We start from the raw sequence: 24,777 nt of genomic DNA, 5'->3' as shown, positions 1-24,777 counted from the left end.
GACAGAGGAGGTAACTGAAGCAAACAGGGTTAAGTGACTTGCTGAGGGTCACATAGCTAGTAAGTGTCTGGGCTAGAACAGAACTCAGGAAGCTGGTTCCAGGCCTGGTGCTCTATCCACTGCACCAACTAGGTACCCTGGGATGGAACAGTCAATCACATTAACTAGCAGGGTGATCCCCCCCAAAACCTGGAAAGATTTACATGAATTATCGCAGAGTGAAGGGAGAACCACCAGAAGAGCACAGAAGGCAGTAACAGCAACATTGTAGCAAGATCAGCTGGGACAATTCCAAAGGACTCAGTATGAAAAGTGCAGTCCACCTCCAGACAAACAGCGGGTGGGGTCCGAATGCAGATCTAAGCATTCTGTTTTTCATTGTATTTTTTCCGGGTTTTTTTTTTTTTTTTGGTGGGGGTTCTGTTTTCTTTCACAACATGACTAATATGGGAATGTTTTGCACGACTGCACAGGTATGACCCAGATCACGTTGTTTACCGTCTCAGAAAGGGGGGGAGAAGGAAGAAGGGAGAGAATTCAGGGCTCAAAATTGTAAAATTCCTAATTACTGGTTTTACCTGTCACTGGAAAAAATCAAATGATATTCAAGAAAAAGACCCAAGTCCAGGATGACTGAGAAGCAATACGATAGGGCTGATAATTCACCCAAGTGTGACCACATTTTCCGTGCCCAAAGTGGGCAGAGTCCTTGCCCTCCGGGGGCTTAGATGGAACAAGGCAGGGGCAGAAACACTGACATTTGGAAGAGGAGCAGGGTCCGGGAGGGCGCCAGACCCCTGCACTTCTGTCTGGAAGGCCAAGGCTGCCACGCTGCACGTGGACTGAGACCTGGAGAAGAAAGGTCCCGCCACAGTGGGAGGCAGGGGCAGGACATAAACAGAGGCTCTCTCTGCCCAGAGATGGGGGTTGGGGAGGGATCAGAGAGCACAGGAGCTCGGGGTTTGGGGAGCCACGTGGAGCCCTGCGGAGTGTGCTTTGATTCTAGGGTACTAGGGAGCCAACGCAGGACTGGGAACTGGAAGGGAAGTGGTCAGATTCAGGACTAGGACGACACTCTGTGGCCCAAGCCTTAGCTCTAAGCTCCTCCCCTCCTACCTTTGCAGCCCCGCCCCCACACTCGCGCAGTCCCTTTAAAGTTCTCGCTGGCTCCGCCCCCGCATCGTCGTGCGTGCTCGTGCTCGAGGCCAACGACGAGCCGTGCATACGCGCTGACGTAAGCGTCTCCGTCGAGCCCCGGCTCTGCCGCGTCAGGGGCTTGGCCCCCCCGAACCTGCCCAGCCCGGTAAGAGGGGTGAGGGCGGTAGAGCCTCTCCCAGATGGCATAGGGGACCCTTGGGGAGCGGTTTGATGAGGAGGGGAACGGGTGGAGGAGGCTGTCCTGAGAAAGATCACCCCGCGCCTGGCCCGTTGTAGGACAGGGACCACAGGGACCACAGCGACCAGCATGCACTTGTTGCCGAGCGGCGCATGCGCGGAAGTGACGCCGAAGGCGCCCGCGGCTCCAGCCAGTGCAGGCCAGGGGAGGGCGGGGCCTGGTGGCCATGAGGATCAGCTGACCCGGGAAGCCCCACCCCGAGTCTTGCTGGCCGTTCCCCTGCGGCCGTGCGTCTTTGATCGCCAAGGCCGCAGGATTCTGTTTTCAGAGCTGGAAGGGCCCTCAGAGGCCATGTGGCCTCCACCTGGCAGTGTACAGATGAAGAAACAGGCCCAGCGAGGGCGAGGCGCGCACGTGGGCAGAAACTGACGGATGGGATTCGAACCCAGGGCCTCAGGTTCCCGAGTCCGAGCCCGGAGCGCTAGCGGGGAGCGGGCAGCCCACCCCACTTTGGGGAGGGCTCAGGCCTCATAATCGATCATTACAAAAGTAGCAGAGGTGGCCGTATTTGGCCTGCGATGCTGCCACCACCCGCTCTTAGCGTGGCAGGCGGAGGTTCGGTGACTGGCCCAGGGTCACACAGCTAGGGCATGAGGCCAGGTCTCCCGGACCCCATCCCCCAGAGGACAGGGAACCCTGAGTGACTGCTTTCTGGATTTAGTCGTCGGACTGGTTCCCAACACACCAGCCCGCATCTCCATCTTCTTCTCCAGAATCGCATGAAGCCCTTGACCTGGGCGGGAGATGAACACATTGCCCCTTTCTCCTTTGTCCGAAGCAGGGAGGGACCTGCTGGCTCGTGGCTTAGGTGGCTTATGTTAGCTGTGTCCGTCGCCTCCTGCCCCTTTCCCTTTAGGCTTAGCTCTGCTTAAGGGGAGCCTTTCTTGATTCCTCCTTTCCTTCTCCCTCATTTGTGTAAATTTGAATCAGATTCCTATATAGGAGACATTTAGCAGAGGAATTCACCGTAAAGATGTTTTCCCCCATGTACCTGGCTTGCTTCTAATTTTGGCTAAATTGATTTGATTTGTGCAAAACCTTTTTAATTTTATATAATGAAAATCGTCCATTTTACTTCTTGTGTAGTTCAAGGATTCTTTCCCTGGGGTTCACAGACCTGAGGGTTCAGCGAACTTGTATAGGGAGAAAAGCTACATCTTTATTTGGTTTCCTTTGTAATGCCATATTTTATCCATTTAAAAAAATAATTCTGATGAGTCCGTGGGTTACACTCAACAGCAAAGGGTTTCATAATTCAGAAAAAAGGTTAAACCCTTCATCTCATTGACCCCTCTTTCTTTTTAAACATCACAGCATTCTTGATAGGCTGCTCACCCCTTTCTGTTCTCCCTCACTTGCCCCTAAATTGAACTCTTCTTTGTAACAAACAAAACAGTTCAACAAAAATAGCCAATATAGTGACTGTGTCCCAGAAACAAACCCTCATTGTAACCAAGAAACAATTTAGCCAAAATAAGTGGGTGACTTTGTGTCAGGATACACGCCCCATCCATCCTCATAATGCCTGAAAAAAGAGGGATGAGTGTTGTTCCCTCTCTGTCATCCAGAACTGGTTTTTCAGTATAACCAGGCTAACTTGTGGTTCCCTTTTAAATTGACCTCCCAGCTCTCTTGTTTCTCTGATAAGGGAATCGAGCCTAAGCGAGCCCCATCCCATCCACAGTCTCCAGGGACCCCCTCCAGAGCATTTTGTCCTCTGTGTCCTGGCTAGAGGTTTGAGGAGTCAGCTGGCAGCCAGGGAACTGGGCTTCTCCTCACTTCTTTTGTAGCCCAGCAAGACCTTAACAGGAAAGATGGCCTATTCTGGCCCCAGATTCTAGCTTGTGTCTCCTCTGCCTGCTCACCTGTGAGTTCCATGGTCAGAGGGCAGAGTTTGTCCCAACTTTGGATGTCCCCAGGGCTCTACAGACAGTTTGTAAGATCATAGATGCAGAGTGGAAGGGGCTTTGGGGGTCATATATTTTGGAGGCCCAGTAGTTAGCATCCAGGGTGGCATACAAACCCAGGGCCTCTGACTTCCACAGAGCTATGTTATACTTCATGGAGGCTTGTTGAATATTGGATGGCATGAATGAATGGTCCCAAATTAGGATTTCACCCTGAATCTTGTCCTGTTTTGGAGGGCTTCTTGTGTGTAGTTTGGGTCCCGTAAGAACTGGACTCTTAACCACTTAGCTTACCAGCCCAGGTCCTTTAATTGTGCTTATAGACACTCCACACCACAATCAGTTTAGATGAGGATTTTTCCATCAGCCTGTGCAGCCAAAAGCTCTGTTAGTTCGTCTAAGTGGCAGTAAATATAAAGTTAGCACCAGCTTTAATTCCATCTCTTTTATCCCATATTCTTTGACCCCATGCTTCTTCCACAGTCTCGCTGCTACCCTCCTCTTCTCTCCCCCAGTTTGCTCTGGGTTCCCCCTTTAGGACAAGGCTTCCAGACACCATGGTCCATGCATTCCTGATCCACACGCTGAGTGGCCAGGCCACTGGTGATGCTGTCTTCTGCCGAGTGCTGTACTCTCGAGTATTTGGGTCAGAGAGATTGCCAGATGACCCCAGGCCTCACGGTCCAGAGAGGGACAGGCTGCTCAGGAAAGAACAGCTGTTGGCTGTAGCAAGGTAAATAGAAAGCCCAGCTCGGCCTGGGTGGGCTCCTTGGGTTCCAGGGCATATTTCTGGGCCCTCCTCCCCCATTTTCATCAAAAAGCCTTCTTGGCATTGTGAGAGGAGCACCTCATGCTGACATAGCCCTCTCAGGTTTGCTTGTCCACCACTTTCCTCCCAATAACCCTGGCAAGTAGGAATACAAGAATCATTATGCCCATTTTGTAGATCCAGAAACAGAGGCTCAGAGTGGTGAGGTAACTTGCAGGCATCCAAAGCCAGTTCTGCCTCTTGCAAGTTCTGAGTTTTTCCCACTCAACAATTCTGTTGTTTAGGACAACTAGGAAAGTAGTCCTGCCTCAAGAAAAATAAGATGCTTTCCAGAGTCAGACAGATTCTTTGGGATTATCCAGTGGCAGTTTGATGTTTATTTCTTTTTAGTCTGAACCAATTTAACAGGGCCAAACTGTTCTTAAATCTAGCTAAATCTTAGGGAGACCCAGGTGTGGAAAGCACCCCTTGTGGGATGAATGGACCTTTCGTGGAGGCAGGTATGCCTCATCCTGCCCTGCCCTGCCTTGCCCCCTCCACCCTGTCACCAGAACATGGCCACCCGGCCACAGCCCCAGAACTTGGGGTGAAGCTTTCTGCTCTCTTGGGAGAGCAGCTCCTGAAAGCCCCTGGAGCCTGGCGGCTGAGCTTCCTCAGGGCTAGGCTGATGTCGCCCCCTGCTGGCCTCTCAGAGTCAGGCACATAGGTTTTGGAAAGGTGGCCTCTCCCAGGACACCAGGACAGTCACTAAACGTATGATGCAGAAGTGGTGGGAGAACATCTCCTGTCTTTGGCCATGAAGATGGCCATTTTAGCTTTAGGAGAGCCCTCCGAGTACATAGGGCTACAGATATGAAACTGAGATGTAGGTCATCCAAGGGACTGGGCCAGTCACAGAGCTGGGCTCCAGCCCAAACCTCCTGACTCCCAGGTGGGAGCTCTTGGCACCACACTCAGGTGCTCATTCAGACAAGGGTGAGAGGGGGTGTGGTTTTACTGCTTGGTCAGAGGAGCCTTCTCCAAAGGGGGTAGCTGTGAAAGAAAGCAGCAGGATGTTTGCCCTTCTCCATTCAGAAGCCATCACCAGGTTTTTACTCTCTCCAGTCCCCCTCCTGTGGGCCTGAATTCTGTTCCTTCCTCAGACAGGCAGAGTCAGCATGTAAGCTGCTGCAGCAGGCATTGGGCCGGCCTCCCATGGATCTCCTCCCCCAGTCCTCTGATGAGCCCATCCCCCTGCACGATGCCCCCTCTGGAGTATTCCGCCTTCAACCTGGGGACCCATTCCAGGAAGCCAAGGTTGCCGTGTGGCTTGGGGTCCTGTCCCTAGGTTGTGTCTTGGTTTGTGAACCCCATGAGAATCTGCTGCTGGCTGAGAGCACCCTGCGCCTGCTCACCCGCCTCCTCTTGGATCACCTGAAGCTGCTCTCCTCGGGCAGTGACATCCTCCTCAGAGGGGACCGCATCGAGATCATCCTCAACCACTTCCTTCCACAGGGCCAGCTGCTCTTCCTCAATGACCAGTTTGTTCAGGGATTGGAGAAAGAGCTGAGTGCCAGCTTGTCCAGGTGAGGTCCTCCTAGGGCCAACCAGGCTGGGTCGAGGTGGGGGGGTCCCCCACCAAGGCAGGCCACTCTGCTGGGTTTGGCCCCTCCCTCCACAGGCAAGGTATCTGGGGTGTAGAAGGTGACATTGCACTAAGGGCCTCTCCAAGGATTGACTGCCATGTCTGCTTTGTCAGAAGAAGCGCTGTAACTGAGGACCCATAGTTTGTTCTCACTCTCACTCTGCCTCCTGACAAAAGCTCTCCTCGCTGGCCCTCCATGGCTTCTAGCCCCATGCAGGTCTTGGCTGGCGTGTTCTCACTCAGGCCATTCCACTTTGGGCTTGGAATCGATTGGAGAGACCGGAGCCTCTAAATGGTTCCTTTGCTGTCTTGTGGATACAGAAGCAGATACTGTTGCAAATTGACCAGGCCATCTCCTTTTCTGACCCAGCATCAGCAATGCCTTTTAGCAGGTCTTCATGGTAACATGTTTCAGTCTTCTGTCCACTGCACATCTTTCCATTGCTTTGAGTCACCATTAATTGTGGTTTTTATGACAATACAGGTTCTAGGGTTTGATGTGAAGCTGTACATATCGCCAGGAGAATACTGGTGTGAAGGAGGTAACTGTATTGTGCCACTCAGAACTCCTTTTAGGGAGGGTTCACCTATTAATTTTCCAAATTGCACCTGTGGAAGAGGTGCATCAGGAAGGGTGTGCACAGGTGACTTCCCATGCCCTTCTCCTATCACATTCAGGCCATAGCACGGACTGATTGTAAGATCTGATCAGTGAGAGAAGCAAGGCCGGAGTTTTTACCGATTCTATTTTGTTTATCCTTACTTGTGTACATGTTGTATTCACTGATAGAACGTTAAGTTCCCTGAGGGAGGGGAATGATTTCATGCTTGATTTGGTCCCAGTGCCTAGCTTAGTGCCTGACCCTTAGTGGCGCTTTATAAGGTTCTGGATTGATTGGGTGTCTTCATCGAGGGCCTGGAAGCTCTTGCCTGTGTAGGATCCTAGGACCTGAGTTATCATCAAATCCAAGTGTTCTTAGCCTGGGCTCTGTGAACATTTATAACTGGGCTTTAGTATAATCGATTTCCTTTGTGACCCCTGGGGGTTTTATATATTTAAAAACATCATTCTGAGAAAGAGTCGAACGCTACCCCAGACTGACTGGCCTGGGGATCTAGAACATAGAAAAGAGGAAAAAAATCTCAACAGTTTATGTCTTTGTTTCACACATGATGCTTCCACAGGTGGATTGACTTGCCCAAATTCAGAGTTGGTAACTGGCAGAGATGGAATGCAAGATGAGCTGCTGTAGCCCCCCGTGCCACGGTCCTTCTGACCCTTGTATGACCTCCTCTTCCAAGCCAGTGACCTGGACTTTCTGGTAGTGATCACAAGCCTTACTGCACTCCTGAAGGGAAGGAGGGAGCAGTTTTAGCTTCCATAACTCTGCTGAGTTGGCAGAAATGTGATTTTAAGTGTATGCCAGGCTGCCTTCCCCAGAGAGCATTCCTTAAGACCAGGGGGGAGAAGGGCTAAAGACAGGAGAAGTAAAGAGCCCCTGGAGAGACAGCAAGAACAAAGTCCCTCCCTGCAATCGAACAGGAAGGGGTCGCTGCCAAAGACCTGGGTTGATTGCCTCACACTTGCCAGCCTGTGACAGGTGTAGACTTCATAGTTCTTAGACCACAAGGACAGCCTTGGGCACTGGGAGCTTTCCTAGTAGTGGGATCTATTCAAACATAAAGGCCTGTGATTTCATTGGTGGGGATGCATCCTCTACCCTCCCAGGTCATAGCTCTCTATACATTTAGTATAAGGGTTTGGGGGCAGTGGCCAAAGCATGTGCCTGTGTAGCCAGTCTGATGAGGAGTATCTCCAGATTTAGCTCTAGCAGGTCCTCAGCTGGCAGGGACAGTCCAGAGCTGAGCTTCTGGATGGAAGCTTTCCTGCCTGTCAGGATCTGCCAGCATTTGGCCTCAACTGGCCAGCCTGGCCTAGGATGCAGGGTCCACTCCACTCCACATTGCCAACAGGCCCAAGAAGAGATTGTGGAGAGTGGGCCAGGGGCCCAAGAAGCCCTTGTAATTGAAGTGAACCACAGGGTTTGCTCAGCATTTTGTCCCAAAGTGCTCCGATGCAGCTCGCCACCTGGATCTTTGGATCTTTAGGAGATTGATTAACAAGTGCTTTTTGGTTGTGTCAGGTTCCATGTCAGGTTCCTCTGAGGAGGAATGACCTATGCATCGATAAGTCTGTAAAGCAAGAGAGCCTTTACTAGCACGAAGCCCAGAAAAGCCTCTGGCAGGTGGGAATGAATTTATTTAGCAAGCACTTGTGTGTGTTTGTCCTTCATTGCTGAAGAAGACCTTGCTATCAGAGAAATAATGACATGACTTGCACTTGACTTTGTTTTGAGTGAGGGAGGGCTGTGCAGGTCACCAGCCTCACTTCTTCTCCAGAGCCACCTGAATCCAGTGAATCCATTCATCAGGATGACTGGAGATGACCCAGGATGAGGCAGTTGGGGTTAAGTGACTTACCCAAGGTCACACAGCTAGTGAGTGTCAAGTGTCTGAGGTGAGACTGGTACTGTATTCACTGTGCCACCTAGCTGCCCCAAAGCAAGCACTTACTGTGTGAGTAGCTGAGCTATAAATGCAGAAACAAAGCAGTGTCTGGAAGGGTGGCCGAATTGATTTGATGGTAATTCATGGCTCCAGAACTTCAGAGGTTCAGCAAAGGAGGAACATATTCATGGTGAGAGGAGGAAGTGAGGTGTAGCCAGGCTGGGGCTTTTCCTGAAATGCCATTCTGGGCTCTGAAGGGGGCTGGGGATCCCAAGAGGTGGAGGGGAGGAAGAGATTGCATTCCAGGCATGAGGGGTGGTTTGTACAAAGGTCCAGAGGGGGTAGATGAATTGTGTGTGCCAGCTAAGGAAGGCTGCTTTCAGCCCGGTCACTCCTCAGTGTCCACCCCAAGGCCCTCTCTTTACTTGATGTCCTTGGCTCTCCAGACTGAACTCTCACCTCTGTGTACAGCCCCAGCTGCACAAGCCCCACATCACCTCTTTTGTGAACTTCTCCAAGTGCATAGGTGGCCTTGAGATAGCTCCAGCACAAAATGTCCAAAACAAAGTCATTTATTAGATCTCAAGGCCCACCTCTTCCTAACTTAGCTAAATCTTGTGGGGAGTGGATGGAGCACTGGATGGGGATTCAGAAAGACCTGAATTTGAAACACGTGCTTAGCTGTGTGACCTGTTTCCTCATCTCCACCTCCACATCAAATCTGGTCCCAAATCTTTTGCATGTTTCTTTCTATTCCACTCCCCAATTTAGTTCCTCATTACTCTTCTCTGAACTATTGCACTAGCCTCCTAATTGGTCTTCCAGCCTCCCTCCCCTCTAGCCTAGCCTCCATACTCTTTGGGGAGCAGTGTTCCTAAGGCGAAGGTCCGGCTCTGTTGTTGTCCTGCTGAATAAAGTCAAGTGTCTCCTCTTAATAGAGAATAAAAAAATGCTTTTCTTGTTTGTGTTTTAGCTGTCCAGATTTATTGAACGTGATTCTACTTTTCAACCAGACTGTCTTGCTGGTTCTTTTGGTTGATGGCATGACATCTGCTTGTCTTTGGACTAGCTTTCCATCCTTCAGGCCCAGCATGTCCTCTGCCCTCTCCTCAGCCTTGCACAGTTCATGCAACACCTTCTACAGAAAGTCCCTGGGTCCTTCCCCAGAATATTGCAGGAAGACTGCCCTTGAGGCCTGTCTGTCTGAATCCTCAGTGACTGGCACAGAACTCAGTGCAAACTTAGTGGTGGATGAAATGTCATCTACTATTATTACTAACTGCTAAGTCCATTCTTGGTCAGTGAATGACCAGAGCCAGATTGTGAAGGGCCTGTAGTGCCAAACAGGGGAGCCAGTGTTTGGGCCACACAATTACGGAGAGCCCTTGGTGTTGGAGCAGGGGAGCAGCATGCTTGTACCTGGGCTTGTCATCTAGGGAAGCCCAGGGAGGACACTGACAGTGGGCCAAGGAATAAGCTATGCGGTTACCCAGCACTTTCCCACCCTGGTTTCCAGTTTCTTCTAGAAAGTAAAGAGATTGTACAAAATAACCTGAGGGAGGCCCCAGATTGGCCTCCCCCACGCTCCACAGCATGGAGCCCAGAGGCAGGCCTTCTTCCTCCCTTCTCCAGCTGGATTCTTCATCACTCCAAGTAGTCTTTTCCTAATGCATAATGTAGTGTGAAAAAGCCATAACTTACATGGAGGATCTGGGTTTGAGTAACTGGTCAGCGACCTGGTGTCAGGAAGACTCATGCCCCTGAGTTCAAACCCAGTCCCTAGCTGTGTGGCTCTGGGCAAGTCACCTCACCTTGTTTGCCTCAGTTTCCTCATCTGTAAAATGAATTTGGTTGTCCATGTGGCCCTTGGATTTTTATCCTAAACCTCCTTTGCCTACTGTACTTCTTGCCCAACGCCTCTGCGTGAGGCTAGATTCTCTTCTTACAACATGTCACAGCAGATCAGATGATGCAGAAACAAGACCCCAACTATTCAGCCAGACGTTCAAGAGCCTCACAACAATCGGTAAAACAATACTCACCAGACAGGTCCTGTTTTGGAAAATAGTTACTATGTTACTTTTAAGTGACTTTCAAAAATGTATTCGCTTTCCAGTATGGTCAATATCAATAGATACAACCCACCTTAACAAAACTTTTGGGTCCTCGGCAATTTTTAAAAGTAAATATATCCTGAGACCGAGAAATTTGAGAACTGAGCTCGATCCTAGGCCACTTGTAAGGGAAGAAGGGAAAAGAAACAAGCGTTTCCCGTTTCTCCTCCGTGTGCCCGGCACTGCTAAGCGCTTTCAGGAATACTGTCTCCTTTGATCCTCACATCAGCCTGGGAAGTGGGGGCCGGGGTGCTTAGGGGGACCGAGGCCGAGGGCCGGTGCCTTGCCCCGGGTCTGAGGATCCAGGTGCTCTCGCGTCTCCAGCGCAAGGCCCTCTAGCGCCACCTAGGAGCACCGGGGCACCTTCGCGGGCGACCTCGGACCCTGGCTCTGCGTTCTCCAGTGCTCGTCGGTTTAGAACGTGCGCTGGGGCGGGATTCACTCCTTCATTCCACGGACGCGGAATAAGGCGCCTGCCTGTGCCTCGGCCCGCCTTCGGAGGGGGACAGCGGGGTGCAGACCCGGCTGGCGGGGCCCGGGCTCTTCTCCTCCTCCTCCCACCAGCCAGGGCTGGACACGCCCTCCGCACCGAAGGAGCAGAGGCGACCTGGCCTGCCTTCCTCCCCGGGACAGTTAGAGAGCAGTCGGAGGACGGGAGCACGGGGACAGCCCCTGAAGAGCGACTCCCCTCCCCCCATGGCCTGTGCTGTGGCCAAGGACCCCCCTCCCTGGGCGACGGCTCCCCGCTCCCCCCGCAGTACTTGGCCTTCCTCCTCTGTCCGTTTTTGGGGTAACTTGTTGCCCCGAGACGCGCCGGATGGCGCCTGGCAGGGCCTGTTGACTCCTTTTCCTGTCAAATTTGGTCAAATCATTGCAGTCCTCTCCCCCGACCCCCTCCCTCCTTCCCCGACCCCCTCCCTCCTTCCCCCGACCCCCCCTTCCCCCGACCCTCTCCCTCCTTTCCCCGGCCTCCTTCCTTCCTTCCCCTCTCTCCTCCCACCCTTTCCTCCCTCTTTCCCCTCCCCTCCCTCCCCTCCCCCCTCTCGCTCCAGGCCCCGCCCCCTCGCCCCGCCGGCCAATAGGCGGGCGCCGCGAGGGCGGGCGCGAGCCTGGGCCTGGTCCTGCCCCCGCCTGCCGCCCCCGTGCTCGGCTCCGCTCGGGCGCTGCGGGCGCCTCCGCCTTTTCCCGGGGCAGCCTCAGAGCCTGGGCCGCTGCGCCAGAGCCGTCGCCAGCCTCGGCTGGACCGGACCGGAGCGGAGCTGAGCGGGGCTCTGCCCGCAGGTAGGCGGGGCGGCGTCTCGGGGACCCCCTCCGGGCCGCCCTGGAGGTCAAGGGCAGGGGAGAAAGGAGGGGGAGGAGCGGGCCTTGGGGGTAGGGCCGGTGCGCGGCTCGTCTGCCCTTGACCGTGGTCCTTGGGCGGGGGAGGGGAGGGGCAGCCTCGGAGTGCAGCAGGTGGGAGAGGAGGGGACTGAGGCTGGAGGGAGGGCGGGGGGGGGGGGGGGGGGGAGGGGGGCGGCTGGTCCACGTGGCCCAGACCGGGCACCTGCCCGCGGTCCGAGCCGTGACCTGGGCAGGGGCCGAGGACAGGAGTGTTTGTTTGGGGCCGTAGCCTGGTGACTCTGACCAGGTGCCCACAGATGCCGAGACCTCGTGGGGGAAGGGCACCCCCCTCCGCCCCGGGGCAGGGTCAGGCCGGGAGCAGAGGGGCCCCAGAAGGGCTCTCCCAACCCTGACACCCCGGGCCCCCTCCCCAATATCCCCTTCTCTCCGTCCTTAGGTGGCAGTGCTCGCTGCTGGAGCCATCAGAAGTGCCCTTCTGTGCTGAGGTAACTAGGACCTTCTGGAGATAAGACTTTACTCCCAAAGGAGTGAAGCTCTAATGGTGCATTGTACTGCCGCTGAATCACAACATTTGCCCAATTCTCTCATGCCATTCTTGGAAAGGGAGCCATGGATTAAATGATGGTCGGGTGAAGTGAATTCAGAACTAGTGAAGTGGTCCGGCACAAAGGATAGTCATTAATGGCCCGGTGGGAGAGGGGAGGGAGGTCACCAGTGCTCCAGGCCACCGGATCTTCGCTCGATCCTGTGCTGTGATGAAGGGATAGATTTTGCATCAGACTTGCAGGTGACACAATGCTGGAAGGGATGGGCATGGACTGGAACGTTAGACCTCCTAAGGATAAATGATGTTTTACACCTGGGCTCAAAAAGCACCGAGACAAGAAGAGGAATGGCTGGGCAAAAGTTTCATTGATAACTATATGGGGTACATCAGCTAGGAAAGCTGTGTTCTCCAAGAGAGCACTGGGGCAGTATTGTGTGGGCTGCAGGCTGTACTTTAGGAAGGAGGGTGGAACAGGGAGGGTGACCAAGATGTGATAGCCTCAAGATCATGGCACAGGAACAGGGTCTGTGCTGTAAAGAGGAGACTTGGCAGACACTGTCTATGGACCCCAGAAGGAAGAACTCAGAAGGATGGGCAGACGTTACCAAGAAGCGTTTTTAGATCTGATGTCAGGAAAACCATGCTAACAGAGCTGCCTCCTCAGGCTGTCATGGGTTCTCCTCTACAGAGAGTCTCCAAGGGAAGGCCGGGTGACACCTTGTCCAGATTCTTATTCAGGTGTTGGTTGGACTAGATGGCCTCTGAGGTTCCTTCCAACTCCGACATTCTGTAATTGGTTTGAAAGGGATCAGAGGTCATTTGGTCCATCCCTCTGCCTCCAAACCAGACTTCCCAACCAACTTGGACTGCATTGGATTATGGAAAGTCCTCAGGAGAAGAGAAAACCAGTCTCCCTGATCACCCTTGCTCATTGAAAAGGGGGAGCCTGGGTTTGGCTGCCCCACCGGTGTCTGTCAGATGACAGTCGCAAGCCTTCCTTTCTCCCTCCATCTTTCCAAATGCAAGAAGCCTCCGTGGTTCTATGGCCCCACTGATTTTTCCTCCATCTTCTGAAGAATTCTCCATCTCTGCTGGCGCTCTACTTGATGGCCATTGCTGGGCCAGTACGCTGTCCTCACTCACTTTAGAAACTGAAAGGAACTTAGCTCATGTTATTCAGGTTCCCACCCCTACCACATCTCCCTGAGAGGGAAAAGAGAATGAACTTCCCCAAGGTCACACAGATAATGAGTGGCAGGGCCAGGAGTCAGCCCCAGTCCTTCTGCCTCCACATTCTTCACACCACAGACTCATTCCTTTCCCCTTCAGGCCCTGAGTGACCATGCCTCTGGCTGAGGACCGAACTGAGCAGTACATTCGCTTCCACCTCAGTGACTTCTTCCGCATTGATGTCTTGGAGATCCTGTCCCACCTGCCCTGCCTCACCGTTGCTGACCAAGTAGGTGATATAGCAGAGGCAGTTTTCACCCTGAAGCTTCCTCTCCTCCTCTCCCCTTATCAGCTAGATGCAGAGGATACTCACACCCTCTGGGACACCTGCATCCTCTCCCCTGCTCCCTTACCCTTGCTCTCAAGGCCCCTGCCCTAGCCTATCCCAGACTTGTACCCTAGCTACAGAAGCTCTTCATAGTGTGTCAATCCCTTCTTTCTCCTCTCTGGGGGCTCAGAGGCTGCCACAGTCCTAGCTTGGGAGGTGAGCTCTCTGAAGCCATGGTCACAACTTTCTCTTCCAGGACCAGCTCCGTGCCTACATTGACCGTCATGGAAACCGTGACAGTGTGTGGAAGCTCTTTGATCACCTTCGTAAGCGCAATGGCTGGGTGACCTGTCTCATCACAGCCCTGAAGGAATGCGAGCTGACGGACCTCGCTGATGTCATTGCTAATGTCTATGCATCTAACCAGGCCCGTGAGTGCCCTTCCTTTTGTCTTCTTGCACTGGGAGGTCACTGAGCACCTCCCCCAGCCTTGGTGTGTCTATGCCTCAGCACCTTTCCTCCCTTCTCACCCTCTCATCTGCTCTCTCTCCACCTCCACATGTGTGTGTGTGTATGTGTTTATTCTATCTGTTTATCCTCTCTATCATTTCTATTGAACATCTTGTCTATTACATCCTTCTGTCTGTCTTTCTATTCATTCCACAAGTGTCTGTTAAGCTGCCTGGCCTGGCAGCTGGGTGGTGCAGTGGATAGAACACAGGGCCTGGAATCAGGCAGGATCATCTTCCTGAGTTCAAATCTGGCCTCAGACACTTGCTAAACTGTGTGACCCTGGGCAAGTCACTTCACCCTGCTTGCCTTAGTTTCCTCATCTGTAAAATGAGTTGAAGAAAGAAATGGCAAACCACTCTAGGATCTTTGCCAAGAAAACCCCAGATGGGGTAACGAAGAGTTGAACATGCCTAAAATGACTGAACAAGATGTACAAGACATTGCAGTAGGCTCCGAGTATCTGGAAACATTTTTTAAAAATCCCTGCCTGCAATGAGCTTTCATTCTACTGGGGATACAAAGTGCAAAGATAAGTAAACAGAAATTGATACAAAGTGACTTGGGTAGATCAGGAACCTTGTCTGTAGGAAGCTTGGGATTCCAAAGGCAGAGGTGAGGAGGGAGGGCATTTCAGGCAGAAAGGAGAGGCTGTGCAAAGGTACTGAGACCAGAGATGACAGATCATAGGAAAGAACTCATCAGGAGTCCCTTGGCCAGAAGGTAGGAAAGTGGGTGTGTGAGCTGAGGGGTAGCAGCAAGCCACAGGAGAGCCCAGAGAGCTAATCCAACCCCCCAGTTTTCTTTCTTTTTTCAGGGTGAATCAAGGACATTTTGTAGAGCAGGTTGGGACCACTCAGATGGCCTGCTTTTTACTGCATGGCCTATGTGACCTTTGGGACCTAGGCCTGACCTTCCTGTAACCCAACCTGCCTCCTTGTTCTTCTCCTCCCATCCCCCACCCTCCAGCAGGGTTCCAAATCCATCCCGGAGCCATTGTTGCCCCTGTTCCACCCGGTGTCCCAGCCAGAGAACAGCAATTGTTCCTGAACACCCCACCACGACCTTCTGCTGGGGTCCAAGGGCCCCCTCCGTCTGCCAGCGGGAGTCAAGCTACCCAGCCAGCTTCTTTGCCTGATACCACCTACAATGGTTATCCAGAAGAGCTGGAGAGAGAGGAAGAGCGGGGCAGCCATACTGCCCCCATCCAGGACACACAGCCACCAGACTCTAAGAATGAGGTACACCTTTTCCTTCCCCAGTTGGGATGATGGTTTCTCGTTTTCAGGGTGGGATCCCAGACCACTGAAGTGAGATCAACAGGTCTTTACTGTGCTTTCATCTTTTCCAGACTGGCTCAGAAGACTTTGGAGGAGCACTTGGGAATCTGCCAGTAAGTGTCTTTAGAAGTATGTGTGTTGTGCAAGGTTAAGGATACAATAGAATCTTATATCATCAGGAGCTGAGGATTGAAACAGAGAACAACTTAGATGCTAGACTTGGGGTCCAGACTCAGCTGAGAACTGTGGGCATTCCAGGAAGGGAGAGATGGATATGCCTTGGAATGGTCAGAAAAGGCATCAGCACAGGGGTCGATTTGAACCCATCTTGAAGGTCAGAAAGGTTGGGAAAGGTGGAAAGCCAGTTCCCCTAGAATAAAAATTGTTAGACCAGACTCTGAGTTTATATTTATTTAAAGAGATGTAGAATAATTAAATAAATGTTACTTCCTGGAGTGGAGAACACAGAACTGGGAACTAGAGGAGCAGCTCTGTGCTACTGTCAGGGTTGCTTTGGATGCAGGGCTGAGGGAGACCTGTGTTCATGACCACACTGCCTGGGGCCTCTCAGTGTTCACACCACACTGCTAGGTCAAGATTACAACTACTTTCCCCACTTTACAGATGAGGAAACTGACTGTGATAAAGTTATTTGCCCAGGGCTTTCTTGCCAGTTTCAGAGATGAGGCTCCCAGGTTCTGCCTCTGAAATCCAGTATATTTTTTCAGTTTCAGATTGTTGGCTTCTGAAAGGATTGGATTCATTACTAATATGTTTCCTTTCTTAGGTCCCAGGGGTGGCCCTGAATCCTGCCCATTCTGGGAACACATCCAAGAACCCCCAAAGCTCCCCTGGACACTCTTCTTTGTCAGCTCCTACTCCTACAGTCACTGGAAAACACCGCAAGGCGAGCGGAGGACCAGGTGACAGCCTCCCAGGTATGACAGCTCTTTAGTCCTGGAGGTGGGGACAACATTGAGCCAACCACATTCCTTCCCCCAAACTGAGTGATGGAGGCAGGGAGTAACTCTGGGACTTTCCTGGAAAACTTGGATGTATCATCTCATGGTCAGTATTCCCACCACGATTTCCCTATCTCCTTAGCCTGGGATCCTAGCTCAGAGAGAGGCTAGAAATGGCCTGAGGATGTGATGATCTTCTCCATTACCTTAGTGGGAATGCTGTCTGTGTTACTCTGTGCAGTATCCTAGGATCCTAGACTTGAGGCTGTAAGGCAGGGAGCCCCCTCACCCCAAAGGACAAGTGCAGGAATATGCTTAGGGTCATCACATGATAGGAGGCAGTGGAGACACAGGACCCAGGTCCTCTGGCAGCAACCCCAGCATACTTTGCACTGTTGTTGTCTGTTCCGTGTTGAGAGCAGCATTTGTTGTGACTGTCATGGCGGGACTGAGGAAAGCCACAGTCTTGCCTGTAGCTCTCTATTGGATTTTGGGCCCTTGGAGAACATCCTACAGAAGTCGGGGGTCTTGGGTCTTGGGTTCAGGTCTTCTATCCACCTGCTCCTAGGGTTTTTTGGCTAAATGATGACCAGGAGATTGTGGGCAACAATTCAGGCTGTGATAATGGGTCAGTTCCAGTAGAGTTTATTGGTCAAGAGCTCCGGCATAGTTTGAGACCTTTTCTTGCAATGTGGGGATTTTTATCTCTCCATTAAAGAGATATATAATTAGAACCACCTAGTTAGGTCTTCTAGGTAGGATGATATGCTGATTAGTAAGACAGTGCTTAGCACAGTACTTGGCACTTGCTAATGGTTTATTGACGATTTGAGAGTCATTCCAGACCACTGACATGCTAGAGAAAAGATCCAAAACAGTAAAAAACTAGGTGAAAAAATAAAAATGAGAAAAATGTAAGCATATGTAATGGAAACAATTCAATCCTGATTTCTTCAAAAAATTATTGAAACTGAAGAATGGGTGATACATGAAAGAAAGGATATGTACAACAGTTATAATAATGTCATGTGGAAATTTAACCAGTGTAAATCAGTTGTTTTAACAAGGAGACCAAGTGAGTGCCTTAATTAGCAGACCCTCAATTTCCTTACAGAGCAGAGAGAGTAGACAGGCAGTAGTGGTTTAGAATGTAAACTTATTAAATTATTTATTCCCATAACAGGTTTAGAACATAAAACTTGTAAAAATCTTTAAAAAGATGATGAATAGCAACTGTATCTCTCCCTAAAGCAACAGAAGGCCTGGGAGAGGTCCAGCTGAGCGAAGTCATCCCATGGGCCTTTACAGATAAAAATGGAAGGACCAAACAGCTGCAAAAGAATTTCTAGCAAATTTTCCCTCCCCACCCGGAGCCTCACACTTGTGTGTGACAGGCTCAGATGTACCAGGAAAGGAAGCAGAAATACCTCACTGGAACAATGGGGGCCGCAGCTGCACTCAGCCAGTTGAGCCTGGAGAAGGGGGTGGGAGGGCAGTTTATGGACAGGTTCACCCGGTCGCTGAAGAGGAGAAGGGATGGATAAACTTCATCAATGCTTACAAAGGCACCCGGGAGGAGACTAACAATGACTTATTTATGCACCTGCTTTGGTATGTCAGGATGCACATGTGTATATGAGAATAGGAAGAAGCATTTATTAAGTGCCAACTGTGTTCCAGGCACTGGACAAAGAGCTTTACAAATATTTGATCCTCATAACAGCCCCGGGAAGTGGATGCTATCATCATCCTCATTTTACAGATGTGGAAACTGAGGCAGACATTAAGTGATTCGCCCATAGTCACACCGCTATGACCACTCAAGACAAATAAGGAGATAGTAAGGAAGCCCCCAGCTGCCCTGTGGACTAGACGGTAATACAGTTAGAAGCTGCATTGAGAGTTGAACAGATGGTTGGATGGTGAGACTAGTGGTCAGAGTTCTCTGATGAAGTTCTCAGGGAATCTGTGTTGGGCCCAGTGTTCCCTAGGGTTTTTATTAGTGACGGGTCAGTCGTTGGCAGGACAGACAGCATAGTTGTCAGTCTGAAGATGACACGAAGCTAACACAACAGATGATGAGATCCCCAAAGATAGTTGCGGGTCAATCGATCTGACTAATAAGATGAAGGTAACAACTTGAACATGGGTTCCAAAAACTAGCTCTACAAACAGAAGATGGGGGAGGTATGGTTAGACAGTAGAAACAATTAGGAAGTCTTAGTGGCTTATAAACTCACCCGGAGTCAGTGGGAAAGTGGGAAAGCCAGCAAGAAAGTACATGCCATCTTGGACTTCATGAAGAGGCAGAGCTTTTCCCTCTGCTTTGCACAGACCATGGGGCGTGCATGATGTTTAGCAGGGTGGCCAGGACAGTGAAGAACTAGGAGAAGAAAAGACTTGGGAATATCTTAGCTGGCTTTGTTTGTTTTTTCAAGACTGGGTCTCCCTTATCTCACCTAAGCTGGGAGCACAGTAGCCTGTTTGAGGCCCCATCCCATTCTGATCAGCCTCCCCATAGGCTCACCATATTGGATTCCCAGTCATCATCAGCTTGGCCCGCTGTAGCTCAGAACCCCCAAGCTCAAGAGTAGGAGGGATTAGAGGTGTTGGCCACCATCTTGGAGTGGATGACAGGCTGGTGGGCAGATAGAAGAGAGATGAGGCTGATTCTGAAGTCTGGCCCCAGAGGACAGAGCCAGGAGCAGGGAGAAGGCCCCCAAGTAAGTGGGAGGCCCCCCAAGTAAGTGGGAGGCCAGCTGACTATGCTTTGGGAATGTCACAGGGAGTTGGACAGGCAGGTCACAAAGTTCTGTTACAACTTTAAAATTCAGTGGACTTTGGTAAGTATCAGTGGGATGGGTGGCATTTGTGGTGACCATCTGCTTTCCCTGTGGCCCTGCCTCAAAGTAGCTCAGTCCTGTAGAGAGATCTGGACTGGGCTCGTTGTTAGGCCTCTGCTTCTCATTCCAGTGGAGAGTTGCCCCCTATTCTCTTCCTAGTCAGCCAGTCAGTGAGCAGGGTTCCAGGGCCAGTGGGATCTTCCAGGGTGAGAAGGCAGCTGGGGAATGGTGGTGAAATCTAGAGGGGACGGCCTAGAGGCCCAGGTTGGGCTAGCCTGGTCTTCTGGGAGAAGTGTCAGCAATTACAGGTGCCTTACCTTTGTTCCCCCCCAGCTTCTGCCTCTCGGCCACCATCTTCTAGAGGCCCTGTTTCTCCCTCTGTGGCCTTTGTGCCCCATTCTAAGAAGGCAGGCCCAACTCCTGGACCCCATTCACAGCCTTCAACACTTGAAGCTGCAGCTTCCTCACAGGATAATGAGAAGCAGCTGCCAGCTCCCCCTGCCCTCCAAGGCACAGGCCTGCCTGCCCCCAGAGAGCCTGATCCCAGGATCCAAGGGTCACAGAAGGTAAGCTCTCTCTCCCCCAGCAGGAAGAAGGTCCCAAGTTCTTTTGAGGATTAGTGGTTCTGGCTTCAGCCCTCTCAAATGGCCTAGTGCACACTTGGAGACACCTGTGATTGCTTTCTTTGACACTGGCCTTGGAGAGCAGAGATGGTCCCCAAGCTTCCTTGCCTCCCTTCAGTGACCCATGAGGGAAGCTTCTGTTCTCTGGGCATTTCTCTGAGCCCTTCCTGACCCTGTTTATTCCCTTAGCCTAGGTCCTCATGGAATGAATCCCTTGTGGTCATTCCCTGCCAGAGATAGTGGGGTGACTGAGGCTTGGTCCTCTACAGTGTCCCTCTGGATCTGGGGTTTGGGGAACAAGGGTGGCTGGTACCTCCAGAACAGCTCCCTCTAAAGGCCTCTGTGGACTTCAGCTGTCTACCCTGGAGGACTTCTTATTTTGTTCTGACCTCATACAGCCTCTGGATCTCTGGACTGATCCTTGCCTTGAGCGTGCAGAGCTTTGGGGTCAAAGGCTCCTTTGCTGGCCTCCATACCAGGAACAGTTTGGGGGTCTAGCCCCACCAGCTCTGTAAGTCTCATACAGGAAGGGACCAGGAGGTCCTTTTTTCCTGTGGGTCTTATAGGTTCCTGACTTTCAGGATAGAATTTATCTTAGAGTGTGAGCAAAATTCTTTATCTTCAGTAACTTCCATGTCTGGAGAGTGCCAGAAGTGGGGGGAAAGGGAAGGTTGCAGGGGGCACACTAAAGAGATCCCTATTGGACCCTGTTCTGGATCCTCTTCCTAGTTCTATCCACATGTCCTTGTGCCCTCCCCAAACACCCTGTGGCTTTTTCACAATCACTAAGAGGATCCAATGATCAAGGCCAAGGGCTGGGCTGGTTTGGGGTCTGCTGTTGCAGTCTCTGCCTTTCCCTCTGGCCCTGACAACCCCAGGGTCCCCCCCATTCCCCCTAATTTGGTGATGTCCAGCCCTGGCGTCCCAGTGACAGCCCAGATTCTGTTTCCCTGCAGGTGCTGCCATTGGCCCCGAAGTTCCCCAGCCCTCCCTACCCTGTGTCCCCTGGGCCAGCCCCCTCAGGGCGGGCATCCCCTCCCCTGCGAGAGCCAGAGATGAGCAAGCCTGGGGTGCTTCACTCATGTGATGAACAGCCTTACTCCGGTGGCTCTGAGCGCCTGATGATCAGCAGTGGCTCTGGGAGCATGGAGTCCCTCCACATCAGCACCAGTTCTAGGAATCTCCCTGAGGAGAATGACTACTTATCAGTCACCAGTGTGCCTTCCTCTGGGAAACCAGAAGCCAGTGGTCCTCCCAAACAACTTGGGGGCTCAAAGAGCCCTTCCCTGGGAACCTTTGAGCTTTGTGTTGATGAGAAGCCCAGTGAAGCCCTCCTTGGGAGCAGTCCTGGCTTGGGCCAGACACCTGGCACTGCAGCCCAGCCTGGAGTTGGTCCCAGTGGGGATGGCTCCTGGGGAGTATGGCTGGGTTCTGCAGTGGCCATGGTGCTCTTTTCTGTGGCCTTGGCCGTCGTTTACAAGCGCATCCAAAAATAAGGGGTCTAATGGCCCCCTCCTTCCCTTCCTCTCAAGCCTCAGAGCCTGTAGCTAGCCCCCCATCTGGGGGCTGGGAAGAGAAGTTGTTGCAAGTTGGGTTGGAGGGAGAGGCCCTGGGAGCAGTCCGAATGCCCCCTGCGCTCATGGGGCTATCTGACCATAGCCAGTGGAGTTGGCCCCTAGGGCCAGGGATGGTCATGCCCATGAAGCTGCTTCCTCCTCTGTACAAAGGAGGGAGTCAGATGCGATGCCATTTAAGAGCCCGAGGCTTAGAGAGCCCTGAACGTAGTCTTTGTATACTTTGTCCCCATTCACATGCTTTGTGTTGTTGCTTTCTGCGGTGGGGATGGGCTGCTGGTGGCCATCTGCTCTCTTCTGTGTTTGTGAGGCACTTGGTCCCAGGGTAGGGATTTTAGAAAGCCTGTCATGGTCGAGGCCTGACATTCATTTATACAGCTTGATCCCTGGCTGGTGAAGGAGGCAGACAAGATTCATCTCAGGACTGGGGCTCTTCTGAACTTTACAACCCTCCAAGTTGTGGGCTGTGTTGGGAAGTAATAGCTTTTCTGGCACTGAGGGTGTCCCGGCATGGTCTGAATGACTGTCTTTTAGGAAAGTGAGAGAGAGCCCCTCCACCAGGCAGATCTGTGAAGCCCTTTGTTAATGCTGACTGACCACCCTAGCTCCCCCCCCCACTTCCCACTAGTACTTTCATACTAGTCTTTCATTGAGACCCCCTGCATCAGGCCTGCCAAGGAAACGAGGGGTTGGACCCTGATCCTGGGGAGCTAAGACAGGTTGGGGAGAGAAAAGAGACCCATGGGAAACATGTCAGGCCTTGACCAAGTTGTCAAGCCTGTGCCCAAGGACCCAGCTGAAAATGAAGCCTCATCGCCATGCCCACATGCTAGCAGAGCTGAGAGGGTATAGTCCCTCTCTCTCTGCTTTCCCAAGGAGGCCTCAGGAGCTGTCATCGGGTGATGGGCACAAGACAGGCAAAGGAAGTCTTCTCTGCAGCTGCCCTTGGGTCTAGGAAGGATGCCAGGCTCCTCCCAGGTGCTTCCATGTCCTTACCAGCCCTCACCATCCCATTCATTCGTAACTAGTTCGTTCCCATCCCTTTTCCAGTCCCGTTGCCACTGGCACATAGTAGAAAGGCTGCTGGATAGGGAATGAGGAGTGTTGGGTTCCAATCCTAGCTCAGCTACTTTTCTGTGTCTTTGGACAGGCCATTTTCTCAGCCTCAGTTTCTTCAACTGTAAAATGAGGGGATTGGATGATCTCTAAGGTCTCTTCCAGCTCTAAATACTCTGGATTCAGCTCACAGCAAGGCAGCTGTTGCCCCCTACGTGATTTCTGCCCACTTCCAGCATTTGCCTCCCTCACATCGCTGTAGCCCATCTCCTGTGGGATCCAGCCTAGCTAATCTGGCATTCTGAGCCAGCACCCCTTCCTAAGAGGTTTCTGCTCAGTCCACTGAACTGCCTCCCCCTTCACCTGCCCTGCTTCTTGACCCATCATGGTGTCACTGCATCATTCACATCTTAGGGATCCCCTGGTCCAGGGGTGGGGAACCTGTAGCCTCGAGGCCATCTGTGGCCTTCCAGGTCCTCAAGTGCTGCCCTCTGACTGAATCCAAACTTCACAGAACAAATCCCCTTCATAAAAGGATTTGTTCTGTAAAATTTGGATTCAGTCACAAGGCCGCACCCGAGAACCTGGAAGGCCACAGATAGCCTCGAGGCTGCAGGCCCCCCACACCTGGACCAGGGCCTGGTCCAAACTCCATGTAGCGCAGGTGAGGGACCAGAGTCAGTGAGGTTCCATGACACCCAAGGCCATATTGGTAGTGAGGAATAGAGCTGAGATTCAGATCTAGAATAAGCTGCATACTGTGTCTGCTGTTAGGCGGGATTCCAGACTAAGCTAGTCCTGCCCTCTGTTAGCACACATTCTGTTTGGAGCTGAGCTGCCCTGGGCCTCCCCTCCCTAGCTCTTGAGCCAGGAAGCCCCTGCATATGTCTCCTCATAGTGTTCATGGTACCAGTGTGAGAGGAGGGGCCGTATCGCTGTCCAGTGTTGAATGGACGTAGAGAAGATGCTTGGTATGTAGGGAATTGAAGCAATGATCCTAGGTGAAGGGGGTGAAAAACTGCAATCTTGAGACTTGAGAAGAATATGTCTCCATGGGGGAGAGGAGAGCCTGTCCTTGGGAGGAGGGCTTCCTGTTGTCTGTAAATCCTTTCCAGCCTGGGCTCCACACCTACAGATCTTTCCCCACCACTTTATGCAGTGTTGATCAAACCTGGAATTTAGTACTGTTGCTCTAATACACCACAGGGGACTCCCCGGGGCCAGCATTGAGGGCCTGAGTCTGCCTTCTTTCAGGCCATTTATCCCCAAGAAGTTCTCTGTTGGTTGCCCAAAGCACGGAGAACCCCACAGGTCCGCTGCTCCTTTCCTTACAACCCATTTCAACCCAATACCTTTAGGTGAGAGCGTTGGAAGCCTAGTCTTGTGCTGCAGACACCTAGCACCTTATGCCAGGACCCTGCTGAGGGTCCATTTTCCTATACTTAGTGAAGAGGTTGGCAGGAAAGAGTGGGTTGTCTTGTGCCCCCAATCACCCCCCTGGAACCCCATGACTGCTTGTCAGCATCTACAATAAAGCTGTTTGGAGAAATCAACAGCAAGGGGAACAGTGTCACTGGCTGCCAGGACTTCAGGAGCGCCTGGAGAGACCCCACGTTGCCTGGGAGGTGGGGGGGAAGGCACAGCTCTTACTGAGTCAGGACATGGACAGGAGGAGAAGGTGAGCAGCATTTTCTAGAAGGAAGACATTAGACCCCATTATTCCAAGCATCCTCAATCCCTCCCAGGGACTACGCCTTCACTGCATCAGCCCTTCATTTAAACCAGCAAGGGTGGACCCTGATCACTGAAATCAGGTTCTGGACCCAGGTAGGAGTCAAGGCCCAGGCTGTAGCACTGATCATCCTCAAGATTTGGAGTTGTCAGAGATGAACTGGTTCAGCCTTCCCATTTTACAAATAAAGAAACTGAGGTACAGCAGTGCAGTGACTTAAGGTCACAAAAAGAACCCTTCCCACTAGGGGACCACAAGGGGAGATGAAGTGGGGCCGTCTGGGCTCCAGTCCCTTGTTACTTAGCCCTGGTACGACCTTGTGCACGTTGTCTGTGCCTCAGTTCCCTCGTTCTAGCCGCAGGGTCTGGACAGATCCAAGGCTCCGGAGCTGCCTCCCAGCTCAACCGCCCCGCCCCCCATTTGTAAAGGGCATTGCAAGCATTCTATGAATGCTTGTGTCTCTCCACCTCCACACTCATCCTCATCCCTGGCC

General features: G+C 52.1%; 2 protein-coding genes across 5 annotated transcripts; both read left to right on the top strand.

Moving 5' to 3' along the window:
• Positions 1 to 1,190: 1,190 nt before the first annotated feature.
• AP5S1 (adaptor related protein complex 5 subunit sigma 1) lies at positions 1,191 to 9,167 on the top strand. Of its 3 annotated transcripts, none has more exons than XM_072637036.1 (3): positions 1,191 to 1,303; positions 3,819 to 4,036; positions 5,215 to 9,167. In XM_072637036.1, exons 2-3 carry the CDS (start codon positions 3,861 to 3,863, stop codon positions 5,639 to 5,641), a joined length of 603 nt encoding a protein of 200 aa, XP_072493137.1. In that variant the 5' UTR covers positions 1,191 to 1,303; positions 3,819 to 3,860; the 3' UTR covers positions 5,642 to 9,167. The 3 variants fall into 3 exon arrangements, with proteins under 3 accessions (XP_072493137.1, XP_072493135.1, XP_072493136.1); XM_072637034.1 differs by having other exon boundaries at positions 1,221 to 1,303; positions 3,787 to 4,036; positions 5,215 to 6,204; XM_072637035.1 differs by lacking the exon at positions 1,191 to 1,303 and adding an exon at positions 2,132 to 2,204 and having other exon boundaries at positions 5,215 to 6,204.
• A 2,231-nt stretch (positions 9,168 to 11,398) lies between these two features.
• Positions 11,399 to 24,105, top strand: MAVS (mitochondrial antiviral signaling protein). Of its 2 annotated transcripts, none has more exons than XM_072637033.1 (9): positions 11,399 to 11,599; positions 12,096 to 12,144; positions 13,536 to 13,665; positions 13,961 to 14,135; positions 15,187 to 15,455; positions 15,566 to 15,607; positions 16,282 to 16,432; positions 19,633 to 19,865; positions 20,879 to 24,105. In XM_072637033.1, exons 3-9 carry the CDS (start codon positions 13,549 to 13,551, stop codon positions 21,416 to 21,418), a joined length of 1,527 nt encoding a protein of 508 aa, XP_072493134.1. In that variant the 5' UTR covers positions 11,399 to 11,599; positions 12,096 to 12,144; positions 13,536 to 13,548; the 3' UTR covers positions 21,419 to 24,105. The 2 variants fall into 2 exon arrangements, with proteins under 2 accessions (XP_072493134.1, XP_072493133.1); XM_072637032.1 differs by having other exon boundaries at positions 11,469 to 11,599; positions 15,184 to 15,455.
• Positions 24,106 to 24,777: the final 672 nt, after the last annotated feature.

This window comes from Notamacropus eugenii, chromosome 1, assembly GCF_028372415.1.
Source record: "Notamacropus eugenii isolate mMacEug1 chromosome 1, mMacEug1.pri_v2, whole genome shotgun sequence".
NCBI classification, from domain to species: Eukaryota; Metazoa; Chordata; class Mammalia; order Diprotodontia; family Macropodidae; genus Notamacropus; species Notamacropus eugenii.
Note: the sequence above shows the minus strand (reverse complement) of the source record. Positions and strands in the feature narration are given on the sequence as shown.

Bases quoted from the DNA above. Each gene is read 5' to 3' on its own strand.
- MAVS (XM_072637032.1), top strand. From the start codon at position 13,549: ATGCCTCTGGCTGAGGACCGAACTGAGCAGTACATTCGCTTCCACCTC. The intron at 14,136-15,183 runs GTGAGTGCCCTT...CCCACCCTCCAG, and splicing joins CTATGCATCTAACCAGGCCC to CAGGGTTCCAAATCCATCCC. The intron at 15,456-15,565 runs GTACACCTTTTC...CATCTTTTCCAG, and splicing joins CACCAGACTCTAAGAATGAG to ACTGGCTCAGAAGACTTTGG.
- AP5S1 (XM_072637036.1), top strand. From the start codon at position 3,861: ATGGTCCATGCATTCCTGATCCACACGCTGAGTGGCCAGGCCACTGGT. The intron at 4,037-5,214 runs GTAAATAGAAAG...TTCCTTCCTCAG, and splicing joins CAGCTGTTGGCTGTAGCAAG to ACAGGCAGAGTCAGCATGTA.